The sequence below is a fragment of the Colletotrichum costaricense genome (assembly GCF_030867565.1).
Source record: "Colletotrichum costaricense strain IMI 309622 chromosome Unknown Scaffold_17.1, whole genome shotgun sequence".
NCBI lineage: Eukaryota > Fungi > Ascomycota > Sordariomycetes > Glomerellales > Glomerellaceae > Colletotrichum > Colletotrichum costaricense.
The window spans coordinates 384,491-405,903 of record NW_026848246.1 but is presented as its reverse complement, the minus strand read 5'-3'; the positions used below and the strand labels follow the sequence as shown (position 1 = coordinate 405,903).

Sequence of the window (21,413 nt, the reverse complement as noted above, 5' to 3'; positions counted from 1 at the left end):
CAAATAGAGATTGAGAGGACAACTGAAGCCTCCAAGGAAACGGATTCGGCTCCTTGAGTGGCGCTGAGGGTGTTGACTAGTGCATTCATGGAAGGGCCCAGGTGATGTATGACGTGCGAGACAGCATAGCCAGCAATGCGTACGACGCTTCAACAACAGCACTCGAAGCTGCCACGACTGCTTACTTATCACACTGCAGCATGCGAATCTGCCCAAGATGCCAGTGAGGATGCCCAAAAGGTTTGCCCCTCCAAGAGTCGGGCGCCAAACCTTGTCTTTCCGTCAGCTGCTATCACATTCTTGTACTGGACTCCACGATGTTTTGCAATGGCGATACAAATGATCAATCCGTTTTTTAGACATATGTTAGACTCTTTTCTGGGTTGTTGTGATTCAACGTACGGCAAAAGGAGAAGCATGGAACGGCTGTGAATGCTGGCCTCGTTGAGGTATGCCCGATCGGAGGAGAAGAGGGCTCGGTCATGCGAATGAATGTATCTGCGGGAATGCAGCGCAGCCAATTGTAAGCCAAAGAAATCAGAGTGGCTGGGAGATAGTTCACTGTAGGGCGGAGGCGAGAAGATGCGTGGGCACATGGGGCGGCACGTGGGCAGGTCTATCGGGCCGGGGGGGGGGGGGGTAACATCAAGCAGGAGACCGTTCCAAGCCAAGCTTTTACAAGCACAGCGTTCTAAATTGAGTGATGCCAGGTGATGTCACTGAAAGCAACATGACTTAGTTTGGTTGAGTGCGACTGATGCATTGTAGGCATTGCCCTTCTCTCGTATGCAACTCAGATCAATCACATTATACAGAGACTAATTCATGTTTGCAATAACATTATTCTGACATCTTGATAGTATGAAAAGTCTTTAATGCCTATTGAATATGGCAGAGCCAATCAGAATGGCTGCGGCCACACTAATCTCTTCCATTCCCTCCCATGATTGGTCTGTATGACTCTCAAGGCTTCTTATGCCCAGGGCACATGACGCTGACTTGAGCCGTGGTAAACTTAGGGAAGGGATTGGGGAGGTTCAAGTTGAGGTTGTTGGTCGGTTTCCGCGGCACAGTAATCTGCTCATCGGCCATGAACTGTTTACATCCCCAAGTGAGGACTCCGTTCTTCACAACATCGCCACCACCGCATGCATTTTGAGCTGTAAGGGAAGAAAGTCAGTAATCTTTTTTCCACTCTCACATATTCCGTCAACAAGTCGACTTACGTCCAATGGGACCGTCTTGACCAGCCTTGCCATAGGCGACAATGCGTGTTGGAGGAGGGTCGTTGCGAGCAGCTTCAGTAACGGCGTCGTCCAAATAGTACTGAGGAAGCGTCAGTATGTTATTGATCGGGGTGATTGGATATCATGTCTAGACAGAGTAGGACTAACCTGATGGACAGCAGCAACTTCGGCGCAGCTGGCCTGGGTTCGGTGCTGCTTGTCAACGGTGGTGCCACGCCTTGCCGCGTCCTGCAAACTAGTCTGGCATCGCTCAAGCGCAACGACAACCTGAGGCTTAAGACGCGAGTCCGCATAGGTATACAAGAAGGGCCCACCCTTCAGGTTGGAAGACAGATAGACGTCCTTGCCGAGGGCCATGGCGGCCATCATGACGGGTTGTCTGTTGAAGCGGACTTTATCCGCATTGAACTTTGTCTGCATTTCGTTGAAGGCTGCGCGAGCGAGCCCGTAGAGCTGACCGTCGTTGAAGAGCGTTCCGGTGTCTTGCTCAAATGTGAGCTTGGCGGAGTAAACGAAACGTTGTGCATCGTCGCGCGCGGCCTTGTCGAGGGTGATTCCAAACGTCTGAGCAGCGACGTTGAGGATGAGGGTGAAGAGCAAAAAGAGTGATGAGAGGCTGGCTCCCCAGCTACCACCGGCGTTGAACCACATCGTGGATTACTTTGAGACTACTTCAGATTCTGGAGCAGGACTTCCAGTGATAGACTAGCAAAAGAGTGTAAGGGCGGAGGGCCGGATCAGGAATGAATGGACGCGAAACCGCGGAGGAGTTGAAGAGAGTGACAGTATGATGCGACGATGGTTATAGCATCGTGAGAGAGACACACGGTACTTTCAGAAACCGGGCTGAGTTGCCCATGACATAGTTAAGTTATTTGTCAGATGGACTTACGAACAACTGCTCCGAACTCTGTGACTGACTTGTAAACTAAACTGTCTCTTGGCAGTAATTTGACAGCTTGCTCAAAATCCCAGCAAGAGTTGGCCAGGGCCATTAGTTCGCCTGACGTTGATTAAAGGTCGAAGTCAAACCCATACCAATAATAGCCCCCAAAACCGGCGTCGGAGTGGAAATACTTGCCCGACGGAACCGATCTAGTACGTTAAGGGAGATAGAGTTTAAGGAACAGTAAGGCTAATTAGAGTCGGCGCCCGCGGTGGTTGTAGGCGACGCTGGGAGCGAAACCCACGTGTGGGCAGAGCGATTGACAAGAAGAGTATAGCTTATTAGATATACGAGTATACATATCAGTGGGCAGGTAATAACGACGGTATGCCCGGGTACCTTGGTGGCCTTGGCTCTTGGGGCGGAGGAGTTTCGTCTCATGTTGTGACAGCCTTTGTCTTGGCGCGCGCGGTTGCCGGCAAGGCGGTAAAACCGTAAAACTCAAAGTCAATCTCAACCACCGCGGCGCTGTTGCGGGCAGCAAAGTAAAAGGAAATAACGAGCAGAAATATGATACGCCCGGGGCTGCCGAGGGCCTTTGCTTCATTTATGATGTCCGTATTCCGTATGTAGTCGGCGACTGTCCGTACGATACCTGACGACACTGACTCGCTCTTCGGCCCGAGCACCGGTACGCACCGCCACGACAAGACGCTTAGAGTTAATTAAGGGAATAGAGACTAAGGCACTTTGAGATGTTCCAGATTCATCATACATTGCAGCCCGCTTGGCGCGGAGACAAGTTGCGAATGGTTCATGTCGCAACAGCAGTTATAGTCATGCAACCACCACCGTGTCGTTGATGGGTTTGTTTGGGGTTTTGAGCAAACCATTCCACTCATTCAGCATCAACCTGTGCTTCTGATTTCAAAGTCACTCTTTTTTGTTCTTAGCCAAACATGAAGGCTTACACATTGAGCCTCGGGCTCCTTGCCGGGCTCGCACTTGCTCAGAGCGACTCAACGGCCGAGGAGGTCTTTGGAGCTATCGATCAGTGCAGCACGGCCAACTTTGACCAGTGCCTGAAAGATTCTACTGCACCTCATCGTTGCCTCAAGGTCCAGAAGTTTGCTGAGTGAGTACATCATATTATAACACGTCTTCTACAAGTCCTAACATTGTTCCAGGGAGATTGTTCAAGACACATGTGTTTTCAGCTGCCCTGATCAGTCACCTTGCCTCACAAAATGTGGCACCGATCGTGGTGGCGCATGGTGTGGTGAAGGGTAAGTTGAAGTCTCTTCATATGATCCAACAATGTCAATGATAACTAACCTGCCTATCTAACAGAGGTACCTGCTTCTGCGATCAGGGCTGGGATACCGCTCAGCCTGCTCCCGCAGACCCTTATGACCTCTCATGGGTGAAGAAGTGGGCTGCCATTGGCGATTCCTAGTGAGTTCCCATCAATCCAGATGGCCAGCGCTCACCATTCTAATTTGATTGTCTTTGATAATAGCTCCGCCGGCATTGGCTCCGGCTCGCCGTACCCCAACAGCTCAACCACCTGCGCTCGTTACGACCAGTCGTACCCAGCCTACATGCAATCTCACGAACTTATGCCCGAGTCTGCTCAATTCGAGTTTCTTGCCTGCTCCGGCGCCACCGCCCCCGAGATCCTTGCCAATCAGGTCTCCGCGTTGGGCACCGGCTACGACATCATCACCGTCAGCGCTGGCGGCAACGACGTCGGCCTCACCAGCATTCTCAACGCCTGCATCTTCCAGTGGAACCCATTTGCCAACTGCCCCGACGAGATGCAGGCCACGCTGAACCTCATCCGCGATACTCTGCCGGGTAACTTGGACAAGCTGTACGCTGGTCTCAAGAACAAGATCAACCCGGGCCGCAAGATTTACGTTACGGGCTACGCCAACTTCTTCGATAACACCACGACTGCCTGCGACGACGTCAGCTGGTCGTTCTGGTTCAATAGCGCCAATAAGCAGAAGCTCACCACTGAGCGCAGAACGCTGATGAACGAGCTCACTACTGCCGTCAACAACGTCATCGAGGCCGCGGTCAGGAGAGCCGGTGCCTCGTTCGAATTTGTCGACTACAACCAGTACTTCTCCGTGCTTCAGGGCCGTTTCTGCGAGGGTGCCACCAAGGAGCCCAACGGAAACCGCGATGGTCTTCTCTTCTTCGAGTGGTCTAGCAAGAACGACGATACCACCCTCGCGAGACGTGAGCCCGAGGTCGCATCTTTCAACAACGACCAGATGCTTCCTCGTGCGACCCCCACTATTGGCGACGTTGATTCGTCTCTGGAGATGCGCAGTAGCAAGCTGGGCCTCTTGTCCATCCTCTCCAAGCGCGCCGGACAAATCTGGAGCTCTTTCCCTCGCAGACAAACCACCAAGTCTAACACAAAGACACCCGTCCTGGAAGTCCGCCAGGGCACGGCTGCCTCGCCGTCAATGGAGCAGTACATTGCCGACCAAATCACGGAAGCGCGCAAACGCAACTCAAGCCTCGTCATCTCTCTCGCTGACAACAGCGCCGCGGACCCAGCTTTCAGGGGCCGCAACAACATTGAGGTCTCTGACTTCATCGGCGACGAGATCAAAAGGGTGTTTCACCCGCGTCCCGGCGGCCACGCCGTGATTGCGAACCTCGTCATGTGGCGTCTGGCAGAGGATAATGCCGCGACGGTCGGCGACAAGGAGTTTGGTGCCACGGAGGCTGCTGGTTGCGCTGTTCCTGTGCCGAGCACGCCGTCTATGCCTGAGACGATCCCCGGCGTGCTGCCGAATTGTCAGGCTGCTGCGCTCAAGTGCTTGAACTGCTTGGGTGGCGCGAGCGGTCTTGGTGTGTTTGTTTGCAACTTCCAGCACCACTCTGATTGCAATGCTTGTGGCGGCGGTGATGGATGCCCGTGCTAGACGTGTCGCGGAGGTTGCGTGAATAATAACGATGGTCGTTGCGGGGGAGATTTGACCAGCGAACTTGAGCCTTTCTTTCTTCTCATTGGTCCAGATATATTACTTAGTCTACTGCCAAAATACTTCATTAGTTCAAACACTTGTCCCATCTTGTGATATTCCCGGTGGTGTTGGCTTCAGGCACGCCGTTGTGAATGTCGATGCAGAAAGAAAAGGCAGACGCGTAAACCTCTTAAGGTAGCTGGGTATCAGAATCATACTCTTATAGTAACAGGTCTCTAATAGCTTGCATATCTATGGCCTCAACTCCACTGTAATTGTTACTCCAGCTTCCGATCCCCTGGCGATCAAGTTGGCCTTCAGCTCCTCTGCCCGTTGCTCTTCGCCAACCATTGAAATCTCCAACCTCAGTTCCCTCAAGTGCCGGGGCCGGCTCTCTAGGTACTCGACAATTTCGGCCTCAAGTGACTGCCACATGGGAACCACCGGGTCATCCTCCTCCCAATCGAGGTCGTCCCATCGATAGTGCCACCAGAAGAACATTTCGTTAGTGATGGTCAAAGCCTGGAGGCCCTCGGGGAGCACATCCGCCAGCTTCGACGAGCCTTTTGTTTCCCAGCCGAGGAGTACCGGCAGAGAGATGGAGAGACGAGTTAGTCGCGTGAAGTCCTTGAGTGACCCGAATGAGCCGCGGATTCCCCAGGGCCCGACCTCGCCGCAATCGATGGCCGTGGACGTCCAGAGCGTCAGCGCAAAAGAGAGCTCTTCGAGTGATGCCTTCAATGGGTCGAGCGAACTCCTCAGCACCTCTAAGTCTACCCAGTCGGACGCGTACTCAGCGTCGATAACGTATCCGCAACGGAATGTCTTGAGATTCGGGGAAGCTCGCAAGAGTTGGCCAACATTCTCCTCGGAGAGCTGGCATCTGCTTAGAACCAGCTCTTCTAGTGTAGCTGCTGATGGCTTTGGATGGGGAGTTGGCCAGATGATTGATTTCCCTCCATCTTCCACTCGATGTAGCTCAAGAGTTCGAATTTGCGGAAGGTACAAGAAGGGGAGAATATTCTCAGCGTACACGTAGAAGTTGAACTCGTTTGCCGAATCTCCGTCAGGGGTTGGAACCAGAACCTTGATTGATTCCACATTGCTGAAAGAAGAGCCAGCAACACAGTTCGAAGCGACTAATTGGCTCAGAAGAGTCAGGAACTCATCCCCGAGTGGGCGAGATTGTGTCCATTCGTCGTGATCGTTCCGATCGTACGTCTGCACTTCAAGCGTCTTTAGGGCTGGGGGCCGCGATAACAGAATGGCGGTGGTTTGTGCAAGCGAAAGCTCTGATTCTTGTAAGAGTGCCTCAGTTCGTTCAGCCGGCAGGCGGGACTCAGTGATCCACGATTGGATGGTAGCCTTATCGCTTGAAGTGAGACGTTTCGCAAGTAACGCGGCATGAGGGTCTCTCGCAGCTCTCACACCGCGCAGTGTGACTTCTCTGATAGCAGCAAGATGTGATGCGTTGCCTAACAGTCGTCGCATGTCCTCGATGGCTGCCGTGAGATCTGACTGATCCCAGTCCCACAAAATAGCGGTTGGTGGTGCTTCGTTGGCCATGATGGGATTGCCTTGCTGATCCAGTGAGATCGAATAAACCGTTCGTGGGATGATCGATCGGTCCAGCAGAGAGATTGGGAGATTGTCCTTATTCAACGTGGAAACCACGGTGAAAGTGGTTCTCAACGACGTGTTCGTCCCGCCCGAGTGGTACCTGCGTTGCTTCGTCTGATTATATTTAGCGGCTCATTCCCTAGAGTTTTGGTCCGCGAAACCTTAAACAGCCCTGTCGATTAACGTCTTACACGCCAATTTGGCGTGCCAAGGGTCAGTCATGTCATGTCAGTCATGCTGTCAATGCCATGCCAAGCCGCGTCCGTGGGGTCTCCGTACTATGGATACACGAATTCTACCTAGTGGTTCTTGCACAATGATAATTACTTCCGAGGTCCTCAAAAGGAGAGAAAAGAATTAAGCATCATCCTCATCCATGATCAGTCATCGAATCATCACGTGAGCTCAGCCAATGCACGAGCCACTTGCTGTACGGTGGCTGATTTTTCTCGATATGTGGCTGATGAAAATGTGGCTGTTCGTCTCAAAGTAGGGATTCGTCACCCGAAACTGATACGAAAGCATCGCAACTTCGTCTCATTCATCATTAGAGCCCGAGCATTGCGAGCACCTCGTAAACTCGGAAACCCGTGTCACTATCCGCATTATTCGCAGCGCGATGGGTTCTCAACAACGGCAATGCCGAAACGGTGGAATTCCAATACCAGCTTTGCTTGTAAAGAACGAGAAAGAGCGAACACGCGTACAATGCGAGCCACTAACATGCTGCGGTCCGGCATCAGCCTCAAACGGCGTTCCGGCGATGTAGAGAAAACTCCGCTCCAGCGCCGCTTACGCAAACCCAAGTCCATCGTCAAATCTACTGTTTTCGGCGCGAATCTTCAATGATGTCGTATAAATTCATCGACGCCCTTTCGCATCATACTCTGATTGTCCATTGCTGCAACTGCCACTTTGCCAATTACGGAAAACATGTCTATTGTGGACTCGAAAAGAATTTTGGCGACTGCCGAGACGGAGGACGCCGAATCTCTCTGCAACGTCCCTCCTCCATACGAGCTGCACTCCGCCGGTGCGCTGTTATCTAGCGAGGCTGCAATTCAGTGTCAGAATAGCATGCCCCTTTGCATACTCCGTACTTGAGACTGACCTTTAAGCAGCTGACGGCCATGTGAACATCAACTTCCAGTCGCAGAACCCAGGGGAACTGTGGGAGCAGCTTCCCCCTTTCCCCGCAGCCGAGGATACTGCGTTGCCGAACATCAACCTCAAGCCCGTACCCTTCCTTAACGTCGTGATACAGGTTGTAGGTAGCCGGGGTGAGTTCCTCACGGAAAATGACCGTGAAGCTTGACTTGTGGATGTTGCCTACTAATGTCAGTGTAACCAGGTGACGTTCAGCCATTCATAGCACTTGGCACAGCTCTCCGTCGTTACGGCCATCGGGTTCGCCTAGCCACGCATGACACCTTTTCCAAATTCGTGATCGACTCTGGCTTAGAGTTCTTCCCGATTGGCGGAGATCCCGCCGACTTGATGTCGGTAAGTCTTGTGTTTTCCCCTTGAATCTTCCATGTCCTGCGCTTGCCACTAACGAATACCAAGTACATGGTCCGAAATCCTGGTCTGATTCCTTCCATGGAGTCTCTTAAGGGCGGCGATGTGGGGAAGAAACGACGAATGATACGTGAAATGCTCCACGGATGCTGGCGTTCCTGCATTGATCCTGATCCCATCAGCAACCGACCGTTCGTAGCCGACGCCATCATCGCGAACCCCCCAAGCTTCGCCCATGTGCATTGTGCGCAAGCCCTCGGCATTCCAGCTCACATCATGTTCACCATGCCCTGGACAGCGACTCGTGCTTTCCCTCACCCACTAGCAAACATCCAACGCAGCAAGGACCTGGAGCTACAGGTCACCAATTGGCTGTCGTATGGAGTCGTCGAATTGATGACCTGGCAGGGTCTGGGCGATGTTATCAACAACTGGCGAAGGAAGGATCTCCAGCTCGCGCCGATTCCTGCCAGCATGGGTCCAGGCGTGACAACGTTTCTCAAGATCCCGCACACATACTGCTGGTCACCGGCCGTGGTTCCCAAGCCTGCAGACTGGGGTCCAGAAATTGACGTTTGCGGCTTCTTCATGCGCGACGAGCCGTCCTACAAGCCACCTGCCGACTTGAACGCCTTTCTTTCAGCCGGTCCGCCTCCATTGTATGTTGGGTTCGGTAGTATCGTTATCGACGACCCAGGGCGTTTGACAGACGTCATCCTCGAGGCCGCAGGTATTTGCGGCATCCGTGTCATCATCTCGCGAGGATGGAGCAAGCTCGGCGAGGGAAAGTCAAACACAGACAGCGTGTTCTATCTCGGAGATTGCCCACACGAGTGGCTGTTCAAACGAGTGTCAGCCGTGGTGCATCATGGAGGAGCTGGAACGACAGCTTGTGGCCTGATCAACGCGAGACCGACTATCATCGTGCCGTTCTTCGGCGACCAGCCGTTTTGGGGCCGGGTCATTGCAAAGTCAGGAGCAGGACCCTTACCGATTCCTCAAAGGGAGCTCCACACGCAGAAGCTCGTGGAGGCTATTCAGTATTGTCTTTCGCCCGAAGCAAATCGTGCGGTCCAAGAAGTAGCCAGCGCCATGCGTCGAGAACGCGGCGTCGATACCGCCACAGCATCGTTCCATCGTAACATTCCTGCCAGCGATCTCGGCTGCGATCTACTTTCTGGTCAGCGCGCCGCCTGGCTATTTGAGAAGCAGTCCAAAACGGGCGCCAAGCGGATGAGACTGTCGAATCAAGCAGCATCGTCTCTGATTGTTGCGAAGAAGATAAAGATGTCTGACTTGAAGCCTCTGCGAACGAAGGAATACGACACCGATGTGAAACGATGGGATCCCATCACCGGTGGTGCCTCTTCACTCCTAGGCACCGTCACCGACTTCACCGTCGCTCTGGGCGGCACCTTCATCGATCCATGGAAGGAATACAAGCGTTCTCGGGCGTCTGGTAATGAGGCCGGCTCGGCGAGTGGTGCAGCCGCAATGGCTGTGGGTAAGGGATTTGCCTCCATGTCTGGAGCGATCGTCAAGGGCGGCCTTGTGAGCATGCCCCTCGCCATCACAGAAGGCCTTCACAACGCTCCCAATCTGTACGGCGACAAGGTACGAGACAATGGCAAGGTAGAAGACTGGAAGAGCGGAGGAGTTGTAGCCGCAAAGGTAAAGCTGGTTATCAGATGAGATCATCCGAGCCTACAGCTAACGTGAACTTAGACCTTTGGAACCGGATTCTATGACGGACTGACGGGTGTCTTCACCGATCCCTACAAAGGCGCGAAGGAAGGAGGTGCTCTTGGTCTAGCAAAGGGAGTTGCCACGGGGTCCTTCGGCCTTATTCTCAAGCCAGGAGCTGGTAAGTAACGAAACTTTGACTGACATCACCTAAAGCAGATCATGTTTGGCAAGAGTTTTCGGTCTAAGCTAACCCGGCTGCCTGCCTAGCAATGTTTGGACTCGTCGCATACCCTGCTCAAGGAATCCATAAATCCCTCAAGGCAAGAACCGGTCGCAGCCATGAAGTTTTGAAGGCGAAAACCGCGCTCCTGGACTACGACCAACGACTGAACAACGGGAACCCCCGCGACGGAAGCAAGGTCCTGCAGGTGTTCGACGCCTACTTTACGCAATAGAGTTACATCCGCCAACGCTATTCGCGCATGCCACAACGTAGCCACTTAGATACTAGTATTACCAAGCGGCTGGAAATGCCAATGAACTGTCTCGGGGTCTCCGCTGTCCATGAGAGTGGTTTGTCTTGATCACATCGCGTGGCTGGTCTTGTGTAGAGGGAGGGGGAAAGGAACATGTAGGGTTACACTTGTCAGTTGTTAGACAAAGTTGTCAAGCATGCAGCCCACAAGCTGAACAAAAGCCCAACAATGGCAAACAAGAAGGACAGACGACCGAGGCGGGGCGGGAAACCAGGGAACGAAAACAAAACAAAAAGCGGGTCTATGCCGGACCCCGGTTCCGACACCTTGATGTCCTCCGAGTCGAGCGGGGGTCCGAGAACCCGGATGGCCACCGGGCGACTCAGCTTCCAGCTGTAAAAGTCCGCCCCAACGTCACCGAATTCACGAGCCAACACGACTTAGCACTTCTTGGCCGTGGAGTCGAGTCTTTACGACCGAGACTTGCCATTCGCCGTGTGGTCCATTGGCCAATCGACCTCGAGAACATCAAGGTGATCGTGAGCTTGGCACAGAGCTGCCCACGCCTTGGCGACACCCGACTAATACCTCACGCATGGCCCAGAGTGTTCTAAGAAGGCAATCGTGACCGACGACATGGGCTCCACTTGCGTAATATTGGATCCTTTGCATCAAAGGAACTTGTTGACGAGCATACGACGAGAGGGGAACCGGGAAAGATGAAGGGATTACCCAACTGCAACGAGCGGCAGAGATGGCTGGCGACGAACGCAGATTTCGGAGGAAGGGGGACCAGACGGGGTAGCGCATGCCCAACGGACTTTGCAACCTGGCTAGGATGGAAGGATTTGCCTACTTGTGGACATGAGTAACGAATCTACCCATAAAGCAAGCATAGCATGGCTAGCTGGTCTTGGCTCGACATCTCGAAGAGCCTCTCGAGCACCATTGGAGACCCGAGGCGACGGGACCGACAGAGAAAATTCTCATCCACATGGCGAGCCTGCAGATATAAAAGACCATCACATACCTCGCATTCTTCAATGTCAAGCTCCTATCTTCAAGCTGTTTCCTAAGCTCCAAGTCCAAAGCTCGAGCTCATATTCAACAAGGCTTTCAGCAGTCCGTCTACCAGAGCATCTTCAAGCTTTTCAGCCTCAAAATACACCAGTCAAGATGAAGTACAGCCTCGCCTCCGCAGCCCTGCTGCTCTCCGCCCTCACGGACGCGACCCCCCTCGCCCGCCGCCAGGCGTCCTCCTCCACCTCCGAGACCGTCTCCGTCCCCGCGGCACCGGCCTCAACCCCGCAAGCCCCCTACGACTGGTCCGCCGGCTGGCAAAAGACCTTCCCCATCCACCAGTCCTGCAACTCGACCCTCCGCGCCCAGCTCGAGGTCGGCCTCGCCGAGGCCCAGCAGCTCGCCGCCCACGCCCGCGACCACATCCTCCGCTTCGGCAACAGCTCCGAGCACGTCCGCAAGTACTTTGGCAACTCGTCCACCGCCACCCCCGTCGGCTGGTACGACCGCGTCGTCAACGCAGACAAGAACGGCATGACCTTCCGCTGCGACGACCCGGACCGCAACTGCGCCACCCAGTCCGGCTGGGCGGGCCACTGGCGCGGCGCCAACGCCTCCCAGGAGACCGTCATCTGCCCTCTCTCCTTTGAAATCCGCCGCCCCCTGACTTCCGTCTGCGGCCTGGGCTACAACGTCGCCAACTCCAAACTCAACACCTTCTGGGCCACCGACCTCCTCCACCGCGTCTTCCACGTTCCTCTCATCTCCGAGGGCGCCGTCGAGCACTACGCCGAAGACTACGCCGAGGCCCTCGAGCTCGCAAAGAACAACGCCACCTACTCCGTCTTCGACAGCGACGCGCTGCAGTACTTCGCCATTGACGTCTGGGCTTACGATATCGCTGCCCCTGGCGTCGGATGCCCCGGCGAGCTTGAGGAGGACCACGACCACGATGCCACGCCTACCACTACCGCTGCTGCTGGCGCCGCTACCACCACTGCCGCTGCGACCTCCAGCGCTCCTCAGGAGTGCCACACTCACGCTGACGGCGTTCAGCACTGCACCTAGATCATGCTCATCATGGAGATGACGACATGATAGTGTTGAAGAAGAAACAACATCAAAATGAAGTGAAGGACAGTAGTGGGTGCAGCGAGCAAGTAATGAAACATTGACATGCCGGAAACGATACCACTGGGATCATGAATTAGACGAATGAGGAAACATTCCAAACAACAATTTTCAAGAGGGGATTTCTTAATGAACATAGATTAGATCAAACACCCTCATTATTTAAAAATCAATAATAATAATGACAATTGCCTGTCAGAACAATACGCTTCCCCTTTGCAATTCTCCTTTTGTGTGCAAATGCTCAAGAGCCAATCATTGCCTCTTCTGTTCCCAACGCGGTCGAAAGTGTCATTATTCAACCTTGCTGCCTTGCACCGATCCAATTACCAACGGCCGACTGGGCCTGTTGATAAGCGCACACACTAGTTGTCTGTTGTTGTATCATGATCATAGTCCAATCATTAACCCTTGAATGGTGCTCCCAACGAAACTACGCTATGCAAACACTCAGTCTATAATCAAGCCCTCCAAGACGTTCATTGCCTTGCTCCCCTCGCTCTCGAACCTGCTAACCATAGCCTCGCACTCTTGTCGCAGCTTCGACTCAGCCTGGTTGGCGTTGTGGTGAATCCACTCCTCCACTGTCATGCGCATCTCAGGGCTTGTCAGCTCGCTGCCTTTATGAAGGAGCCTGTCGACTGGGTTCCTCTTGTCCGACTTTTCAGGGGATCCGAAGACGAGGTCAATATCGACGGGGTTCCAGGGCGTGGTGCTTTGGAGACTTGCCAAAGCTTTGCGCTTGGTTGGCGAGTTAGGTCTTGCTGGGGTTGATGAAATAGGCGCATGTGTCACCCGCTTTTGAGTTGTGGAAGGTCTTGAAGACGGAGGCTGGTTCTCGGCATCTGAAGACTGCGGAGATGGCGAGGGCGAAACAGCCGCTTGGCGAGCTGACTGGGCAGGAGAGATACGTGGAGTACCTGATTGATGTTGCACACTCCGGCGAGCAGATGAGGTGAGAACAGGCGATGATAGCGGTGGCGGGGAGCTCGTCTTCAGTGCGCTCCTTGGTGTGGGCTCAGGTGCCTCAGACTCAGGCTCAGGTCCAAGCTCGTCTACTTGCTCCAACTCGGACTCTTCTTCCTCTTCCGGCTCGTCTGCAAGCTCATCGGGGAGCTCTTGCTCTGGTTCCTCCAGCTCCTCGTGTTCCTCTTCAGGCTCGTCTTGAGGCTCCACTGGTGCGGGCGTTTGCCGTGCCGAAGCAAAAGACTGACGCGCTGACGTGTCCTCGGCTTCAGTCTCGATCTCAGCTTCAGGCTCAGCCTGGGCTTCAGGTTCCGGCTCGACTTCAGCAGTAGCGGCTGCAGCCTCCGGCTCGATAGCTTCTATCTCTTCACCCTTGCCAGCGCTTTCCATGGATGCACGCGCCGCCAATGACGCCTTTGAAGGGCGCCCCCGTTTCCTCCCAGTGCTTGCGCGAGCAGGCTTTGTCGTGATCACCGTGGCAGTGCTGATCTCATCCTCTTCAATATCAGCAGGCTGTTCGAGGCGGCTGGGCTCTGCTGGAACCACTAGCTCGTCTTCTTCGACGACCACTTTCGCGGCCTTGGCCTTCTGAGCCTTGGTCTGCTTAGACACCTTGCGGGGAGCTGCAGCCTTGCGCCCCTTTTTGGGAACTTCCAGAACCTCAGGCTCATCTATAGTCATTTCGGCCTCCAGTTGCTTCAATTCGTCGTCAACATCCTTTTCATCTGCCACGTACGGTTCCGCGTCGAACATCTCGTGGTTGTCTGACGGCTCAGGGCTGACACCAGACTCCTTGTTCGATTGGTTCTTCTTTGACTTTGCCTTGGGGGCAGGAGCTTTCTTTCGTTCCGAATCGGAATCTTGCATGATATCTTCATCGTCCGTCAGCGGACGCTCCAGGTCAGCCTCAAGCTGCCTGGTAATCTCATCGTCATCCTCGGGGAATGCGCCGGGTGCAGTTCGCAGGGACGCCATTGATGCGTTTGACCTTTGTGAGGTCCCCGAGGCTTTCCGTGTTCCCTTCGTTCCAGAAGCACGTGCAGTCTTGCGGCCTTTTGGTGCCTTCGTCGGCGGCGGCGCATCCGCAATGCTGATGTCCTGTTGTGATTGATCGATGGTCGAGCTGTCAGCGGCTGCTTTGGGCCGACCGCGTCCTCCACGCTTCTTTGGTGCAGGTGCCTCAGAGACTGTGAGCGCCGAATCATCCACGTCGTCGCTCGTGCGCTTGCGCCCTCGGGTAGGTTTCGATGGGGGTAGCCCAATGTCTTCTTCCGGCATGGCCTCATCCTCGACAACTTCTACAGGCTCATCCTTCTTTGCCTTGGTCTTTCTGGCTTTTGTCGTGGTGGCCTTTTTGGCACGGGTGCCTTTCTTGCCGCCCATTGTGGAGGCCGTTGTCAAGACACTGTCATCGAACTCCGCAGGGACGTCTGTTATGGATGTGATATCGGAAATCGATGTCGCGACTGACTGTACGGATAGTCTCGACGTGTTCTTTGAGCCTCGGGCGGCCTTGCCCTTCGGCTTTCTCGTGGAAGCGTATTGATTTACTAAAGCGAAGTACGGGCAGTTGGGGGATCGGTTGAAGTGTTCGTCCCTATAATTGGGTCAGATAATGCTTGCGAACGCAACACTCAGGGGACGTACATGGGCTTGTCGTTTTGTTCCCAACCGTCCAGAGCAAGCTCGCAGTAGGTGCAGGTTGCCATATCATTGTACTCGAGGGAAGGCGTGTATTTCCATCCTGCTTCGGCAAGCTAAGAGCTAGTTAGTAGAGGAAGGCAAGGTCGAAGTTCCATGACTGACCTGTTTGATCTTGTTCTTCCAGCCCCTCTTTCCCTCGTGTGGCCAACGTCCATCAAAAGTCGCTTTTCTGGCCGCGATCATTCGAGGACTAGAAGGGTCTTCGGATGACAGACCGTTGAGGTTGGCTTCGATACCCGCGACAATGGCCCACCCGCATTCGGGAGAGTGCTTCAAGTGCTCTTCGAGGGGCTTATCACCCTCTTCCCAGCCATCGAGAGATTTGTTGCAGAGGAAACATGCGACGTTATCGGGGTTTTCGGGGAACGGCCGCCAGACGAAACCTGCTTTCGCGAGCTGCGGCAAGTTAGCACACGCGTCGTCTTTTGCTAAGCTCTTCTGACTGCAGACATACATCTTCTGGCAGCAAGTATTTCATGTGCGGCCATGTAAGGTTTTTGCCGCCTTTGGTCGCGCCTGATTGACGACGCTTTGGTGCAGGGTAGACTTGATGAAAGGAGCCCAATCGGCCATCCAGTGTGAAGTATTCATTCGGAACTAGACCCTCAAAGGCCAAGTTTTCTGTCATGCTGGGCTATCTCTGGGCGGTGTAGCACCTGTGAAGCTTAGGAATTGTGCAAGGTAAAGCTGGTCGCGATCCGGAGCGCGAACTGCTGCGCAAGAGAGAGGTACAGGACGGACGCGTCGATCGCAGGGAGGAAATATTATTCGCGACTAGAATGCATCGGGTCACAAGAGGTTGAGCTGTGGTCGCCTCGGTCTTCGAAAAGTAGGAATGGTCGAAAGAAAATATGGAGGGGAGCAATGTTTTTCAATTGTCGGTTGCGGGAGTGTAGCAACAGAATCGGAGTTGAGCAAACCAAAAGACTGGAGTTTGGTGCGGCAGACACCAAACCGTATTGGCCATCCCGATCGCGTTTGTTTACATTCAACCTCTGTTTCCGTTGCTAGCTGGTGGGTCCGGCGGGGTGTGGCTCAATCTTGCCCTGTCAGTTTTGTGACATGCCCCTCAGCCACACTGTGTTAGTCATCAACTCCCACATCACTGTTGCACTTTAGGGGTTGCACCAGGGAGCTTACTCGTAGCTAAGTACGATGTGTATTGGATGTGTCGTTCGGATCTAGAGTTTCTCCGCATTAATCTTCATCCGTATCTTTTCCCAAGTTACCCTCGCGCGGAAAACGAGCTTTGTCCAGGGTGACTGATTTTGCCTCGCAGGTTTCCAGCCATGGCCAATGAAGCAAATCTCATTAGGCCAGCAAGAGACCATCAACAACGCATTTGTCGCCATTAGACCAATGCACCACCCATGTTCCTTTCTCCATGTATCCATATGTCAGGCAGGCCCTCCATCTCTGAGCTATGTCCAGTAATCATGAGGGATCTTGCGGAATAGATCAACGGCGAAGCCTGGAACACTCCCCATCACTGAGTCCAGGTTCTTGTTTCTCATCATCCACTGCATGTCGGTCAGGCAGAAATGCACAAGCAATTTCTTGAGATCGTCGTCTCGAGATTCGACATTCAAGTAAACGTGCCAGATAGTGTCGGTTGTGGCCCGCAGCATCTCGTCGGTGCGCGGAGCATGCAGCAGGCTCTGGCGAAGTTTGTGCAGGCAAAGTCTCTTGAGTCCAGTAATGGAGAACTTGTTTGCAACCAAGTAAAGCTTGGCGTGTGCGAGGAATACTTCCTTATAGCCAGTCCGATGTTGTTGCTTGACGTCATCTAGCCAGTCTCCAGTTGTCGCTTGGGCGGCTTCGGAGGGAATGGGGAAAAGCTCCTCGCAGAATTTGTACCGAGCACTTGTAGGCTGCTGAGACTGTGAATCTCGCGAAACACTCCTCATCCACATATACAATGACGGAATCTCAGCCTGCTGGGTGTTCTGTCCATCACTTGGTTTGCGGCGCTGCAATTCGACTTGGGAACTGTTCTTCGCTGTCGAAGTTCTCGCAATCCCGGCTGCGTATATGGTGCCGGCATCGCTCCCGGGACCAGGCATATCATTACTCCCATGCTTTCCCTCAACCGTGTTGGAAGTGACGTTCTGATTGGACTGCGACAGAGCAGGCGTCGTGTAGTCGCGGGAATAGGCATACTCCGTCAAGTTGACAAAAGTAGCTGGCTCAATGTCAGACCAGGTCACGAGAGATGAGTTTTTTATGTTGACGACGCGGTTGAATCCGGTATCTTGGACAACGGTTCCCTGTCTGATGAAGTCGTCGAAAGATGGGGATAAGCCAAGGAAGACAGCTTCGTGGCCTGTATGACTGATCGGATCTTTGCCGATCATGAATGTAAGGGCCCTAGACCGAAAGATCCTACAGTCTCACGTGAGCTTGACTTAATAGAGACGTGGACTGAAGGGGTTCTTACTGACTCATGTCTCGCTTGCGCTTCAGAGACATCGCGAGGAATAATTAGTGTTGCTGCAAAGGCAAAGCTTTGCTGCGAAATCGCTGGAGTGAAAGAACTGTGGGAGGCGTGGAGACGAAGGGGGAAAATAATTTTTGAAACTTCGTGATTGATCAATTCAAAGGTGCCTGTTGGTGTATGTTGAGTCGGAGAACGAAGGTACCTAAGTAAAGTGGGAGAGGAAAACTTTCTATGGAAGGTGGTGATGGTTGAGATTCCGTGTCCAGGTATGGAAGGAACGTAGGGCTCTCTGGAGTCTGCCTTCCTTCCACGGAGGGTTCTCCAACATTCCGGAAATTCACGCTATTTCATAGACCATAGAAGACAGGCAAACTAGGAGGACCTCGGTTGAGCTTTGCACAACGTAGATCAGTAGTTCAAAGAACAGAACAGTAGGGACGAAAGTGCCTTGACCATAAGGTAATATAGGTAATACCTACGGTAGGCATTTGTGGCACTGGGCCATGTTGAACAAGGCAAGCTATCTGTGTAGTCTCTATAACTCTAGTTTGTCACTGCCTATAGCCAAACGCGGATCATTGATGGTCTTGTGTTCATGTCCCAAGGATCGGAACCATTACTGACAGACTTCTTCTTTGGTAATTGACGGCTTACTTTAGGCATCCACCGCGCGAACCACCTGTGCGAGGAGATTTTTGCAATGTCCAAGATAATTTTCAGGTTGCGTTGAGTTTAGAATCCAGCCAAGCAATTGCCTGGGTGTCGTAATCCGAAGGATACGCCATGTGCGCGGTGAGATTACTCCCGCTGGCATCGCATACTCCGTCCTGGTAGTTACAGTAGTCGTGGACTCTGTCGGCGTAAACGTTGAAGGAAGCAAGTTGTCCAGCGGTACGAGGATATTTCTGTGGACAGCGTTAGTCACGATAACCATTCAAAGCTTTTACCAACGAGGTTGAAACTTACGCCGGTGGCACCAAACGTAGAAGCGTTGCCAACATTGTAGGTCTGATTCGGCATGTGTCGGGGGTTGCCGTACAGCAAGATCGCCGCGACTGGACAACGATGTCAGCAGGTAACTCTTAACCCAAAATCTATAGTTAGCCTTACTGTGGTCTCCAACAGTGCGAGCATCAACCAGAGGCTTGGTGTAGTTGCCCAGGACATCGCCATCACCACCGCCAGCCAGGATATCTCCAAGAACCATGGCGCCCTGAGAATATCCCATCAAGACGATCTTGGATTCGGGGCAAGCCTCTGCATAAGAGATGATCTGCTTGGCGCCATCGCGAACTCCAACAAAGTAGCTGTCACTCCCAGACTCGTCCGTGGCTGGGTAAACAATATCCTCGTAATTGCTGTTAGGAAAGGCCTCCATGAGCGGGTCAATGACCGTGATCAAGCTTCCGGGATATGACAAAGTTGTGCCTCGGGCTTCAAAGTAGTGGATGTCAGCGCAAGTGGTGTTGAGGATCTGTCGGCTAGCGAGAGAGATCTTGCTGCCTTGCACGAGAGCAGGCAAAGTGCTAGCAATGACAACGGCCTTAGCGAGGAGACACATAGCTGAAGATATGGCCAAGAATAAGTGTCGTCAGTAGTGAGCTGCCGGGTCATGAATCCTTGGCTACAAAGACGATTTATATACATGATGAATCAGGGGGTTCTCCTGACTTTCCGGCAAGTCGGCCATGTGGGAACGTCGACATTTTGCGGCTCTCGGCGATGCCACGCACTCCCCCCGCCATTCTATATTAACGGACTTGGCTTCCACCGTTCGTAGATCTGTGGGGCAGATCCGAACGCCGGCATGTCGCCGCAGGCACGGACGTTTACCTGAATCGGCTGTTGAAACCGAAGCTTCTCGGCCGAGTCTTACCTGCGGCGTCGAAATTGTTCAGTAATCATCCGAGTAAGAGGTTCAGGGAGTATTTGCAGAGTAATATTCCCTCAGGAGGGCGTTCAACAACAAAGACTGATGCGGTCCGGCCCGTTGCATTAATTGGAGTAGCAAAACAAGAAAAAGATATCTCCTTGATGAAAGCCTTTTATGGAATATTCTTTTGCCAAAATGATTATCAGCCAAATAACAGCTGCAAGGCCCTTCTTTGTCTGATCGCTCCAGGTAAAGCGAGCCATGTCCTTGACAATCGAACAATCGAGTACTTCCTCTTTGAAGGGCCAAGGCAAGGTAAAGCTACGCATCCTGAAAGTCAAAGGTCTTAAGTAGTACCAGTAGTTTAAATTCTGAGATCTTGGGCTTTGAGAAGATTTTTGGATGTTACCAGTGTTATCGACAGGAGTGGATTGAGTCCACTTGGGCATCGTACTGCCTTGCTTGGTAACTTGATGTTATTAGTTGTATTCCGCAATGGAAGACATCTGAGAAGGAGCTACTGAGGTTTTCACCCACGGTAGCTTCTATTGACCCAGTCATCTTTTTTCGCCTCTCAAAAGAGAAGGAGCCGGAATCAAGATTTTAAATCGTTCAGCCACGCCCACACTGCACCCTCCTATTGCAAACCTCCACTCGCCAACCTGAACTCCCGGCCAGCAGCCTTTGTGCAGCAGGAGGCTTCTTGAGCAAAAATAGATCGCTGCTATTCCTATCTCATACTCGCCAAATTTATCAAGTATCCTTCGCAAACGCCAACCAAAATTGCGAAGTACACCTCGCATCGCAGATATGCTTGGCAAACGGAAACGATTCGACACGTTCGAGAACTTGGATGAGTACATGCAACCCCACCACCTCCCGCTTCGATCTAGTCTTGCTAACATATGGCCAAGAGTAATGCAGTCCAGGGACATCAAGTTCATCGTCGGTCCGGAGAAGAAAGAATACACCGTTCATGAAGCCCCCTTCGCCAATCTTTCGCCGCCCCTACGCGCCCTCCTGACGGGAGGCTTTCAAGAGTCCAGGGAGGGCAAGGTCATCTGGGACGATACTGACCCAATCACTTTCGTCCTGCTGACACAATACGCCTACCGAGGTGACTACTCACTGCCGGAATCCAAAGCTACGCCTACAATTCCTGAGGAGAATGAGGCGCCTGAAGAAGGCGACGCCCCCAAGAACTTGCCCCGTTCAATGCAGGGATACTTCTGGGCTACCGAACACAGAGGCTCACAACACCACTTTGTAAATGACAAGTTTTTCCATGGGATGCGCCGTGATGAGAAGCCATCGCCTATGAGCCAGACTCACTATATTATGAGGAAGTTGACCGGCATTGAGGCGTTCGAGAAGGCTTGCCGGCATATTGAACACCTGAGGCCAATGTATATGCACCACGTCCAGCTTTACTTTCTCGCTGACAAGTACACCATCGAAGATCTTAAAAAGATATGCCTGGCTAGGATCCGACATTTTCTATCGGAGTGTCCCGGGACCTTCCAACTAAAGACCATCCTTTTCGAATCCGTGCCTATCATCTATTCATGGACAGTCCATGGGGACTCATTACGGAGGCTTATCTCGCAGTACTTCCTCGCCAACATGACTTGGATCGATACAGGTACGAGGTTCAAGGCACTACGAAGAAGCACGTCTGAACTGGGACTGGACTTGCTCGACGAGATTCCCCACAGCTACTGGAGAGAGTTGAGTGAGGGTCCTAACGAACCGGCAGCCGAGGGATGGGAAGACTAGGCTCAGCATCAAGCAACAAGGAGGACGAGGATTACATGAAGCGGAGATTTGCTTACGACCATTCAGAAAATCCCTGATGTTGCTTT

General features: G+C 53.0%; 9 protein-coding genes across 9 annotated transcripts; 4 read left to right on the top strand and 5 right to left on the bottom strand.

Moving 5' to 3' along the window:
* Positions 1-963: 963 nt before the first annotated feature.
* CCOS01_13322 (uncharacterized protein) lies at positions 964-1,898 on the bottom strand (the record flags this gene model as incomplete). Its single annotated transcript, XM_060461468.1, has 3 exons — positions 964-1,160; positions 1,227-1,326; positions 1,395-1,898. The coding sequence occupies 3 exons, from the start codon at positions 1,896-1,898 to the stop codon at positions 964-966; spliced, it is 801 nt and encodes a 266-aa protein (XP_060307896.1).
* A 1,194-nt stretch (positions 1,899-3,092) lies between these two features.
* CCOS01_13321 (uncharacterized protein) lies at positions 3,093-5,078 on the top strand (the record flags this gene model as incomplete). Its single annotated transcript, XM_060461467.1, has 4 exons — positions 3,093-3,268; positions 3,321-3,419; positions 3,484-3,588; positions 3,653-5,078. 4 exons carry the CDS (start codon positions 3,093-3,095, stop codon positions 5,076-5,078), a joined length of 1,806 nt encoding a protein of 601 aa, XP_060307895.1.
* A 294-nt stretch (positions 5,079-5,372) lies between these two features.
* On the bottom strand, positions 5,373-6,686 carry CCOS01_13320 (uncharacterized protein; the record flags this gene model as incomplete). The annotated part of the gene is made up of 1 exon (XM_060461466.1): positions 5,373-6,686. The coding sequence occupies one exon, from the start codon at positions 6,684-6,686 to the stop codon at positions 5,373-5,375; it is 1,314 nt and encodes a 437-aa protein (XP_060307894.1).
* Positions 6,687-7,673: 987 nt separating this feature from the next.
* CCOS01_13319 (uncharacterized protein) lies at positions 7,674-10,399 on the top strand (the record flags this gene model as incomplete). Its single annotated transcript, XM_060461465.1, has 6 exons — positions 7,674-7,806; positions 7,862-8,020; positions 8,092-8,243; positions 8,307-9,929; positions 9,984-10,122; positions 10,212-10,399. The coding sequence occupies 6 exons, from the start codon at positions 7,674-7,676 to the stop codon at positions 10,397-10,399; spliced, it is 2,394 nt and encodes a 797-aa protein (XP_060307893.1).
* A 1,197-nt stretch (positions 10,400-11,596) lies between these two features.
* Positions 11,597-12,508, top strand: CCOS01_13318 (uncharacterized protein; the record flags this gene model as incomplete). The annotated part of the gene is made up of 1 exon (XM_060461464.1): positions 11,597-12,508. The coding sequence occupies one exon, from the start codon at positions 11,597-11,599 to the stop codon at positions 12,506-12,508; it is 912 nt and encodes a 303-aa protein (XP_060307892.1).
* A 513-nt stretch (positions 12,509-13,021) lies between these two features.
* On the bottom strand, positions 13,022-15,869 carry CCOS01_13317 (AT hook domain-containing protein; the record flags this gene model as incomplete). The annotated part of the gene is made up of 4 exons (XM_060461463.1): positions 13,022-15,134; positions 15,185-15,294; positions 15,344-15,637; positions 15,696-15,869. The coding sequence occupies 4 exons, from the start codon at positions 15,867-15,869 to the stop codon at positions 13,022-13,024; spliced, it is 2,691 nt and encodes an 896-aa protein (XP_060307891.1).
* A 793-nt stretch (positions 15,870-16,662) lies between these two features.
* Positions 16,663-17,710, bottom strand: CCOS01_13316 (uncharacterized protein; the record flags this gene model as incomplete). Its single annotated transcript, XM_060461462.1, has 2 exons — positions 16,663-17,623; positions 17,679-17,710. 2 exons carry the CDS (start codon positions 17,708-17,710, stop codon positions 16,663-16,665), a joined length of 993 nt encoding a protein of 330 aa, XP_060307890.1.
* A 684-nt stretch (positions 17,711-18,394) lies between these two features.
* On the bottom strand, positions 18,395-19,239 carry CCOS01_13315 (axe1 cleaves acetyl side chain groups acetyl xylan; the record flags this gene model as incomplete). The annotated part of the gene is made up of 3 exons (XM_060461461.1): positions 18,395-18,583; positions 18,645-18,733; positions 18,789-19,239. The coding sequence occupies 3 exons, from the start codon at positions 19,237-19,239 to the stop codon at positions 18,395-18,397; spliced, it is 729 nt and encodes a 242-aa protein (XP_060307889.1).
* Positions 19,240-20,361: 1,122 nt separating this feature from the next.
* CCOS01_13314 (uncharacterized protein) lies at positions 20,362-21,327 on the top strand (the record flags this gene model as incomplete). The annotated part of the gene is made up of 1 exon (XM_060461460.1): positions 20,362-21,327. One exon carries the CDS (start codon positions 20,362-20,364, stop codon positions 21,325-21,327), a length of 966 nt encoding a protein of 321 aa, XP_060307888.1.
* Positions 21,328-21,413: the final 86 nt, after the last annotated feature.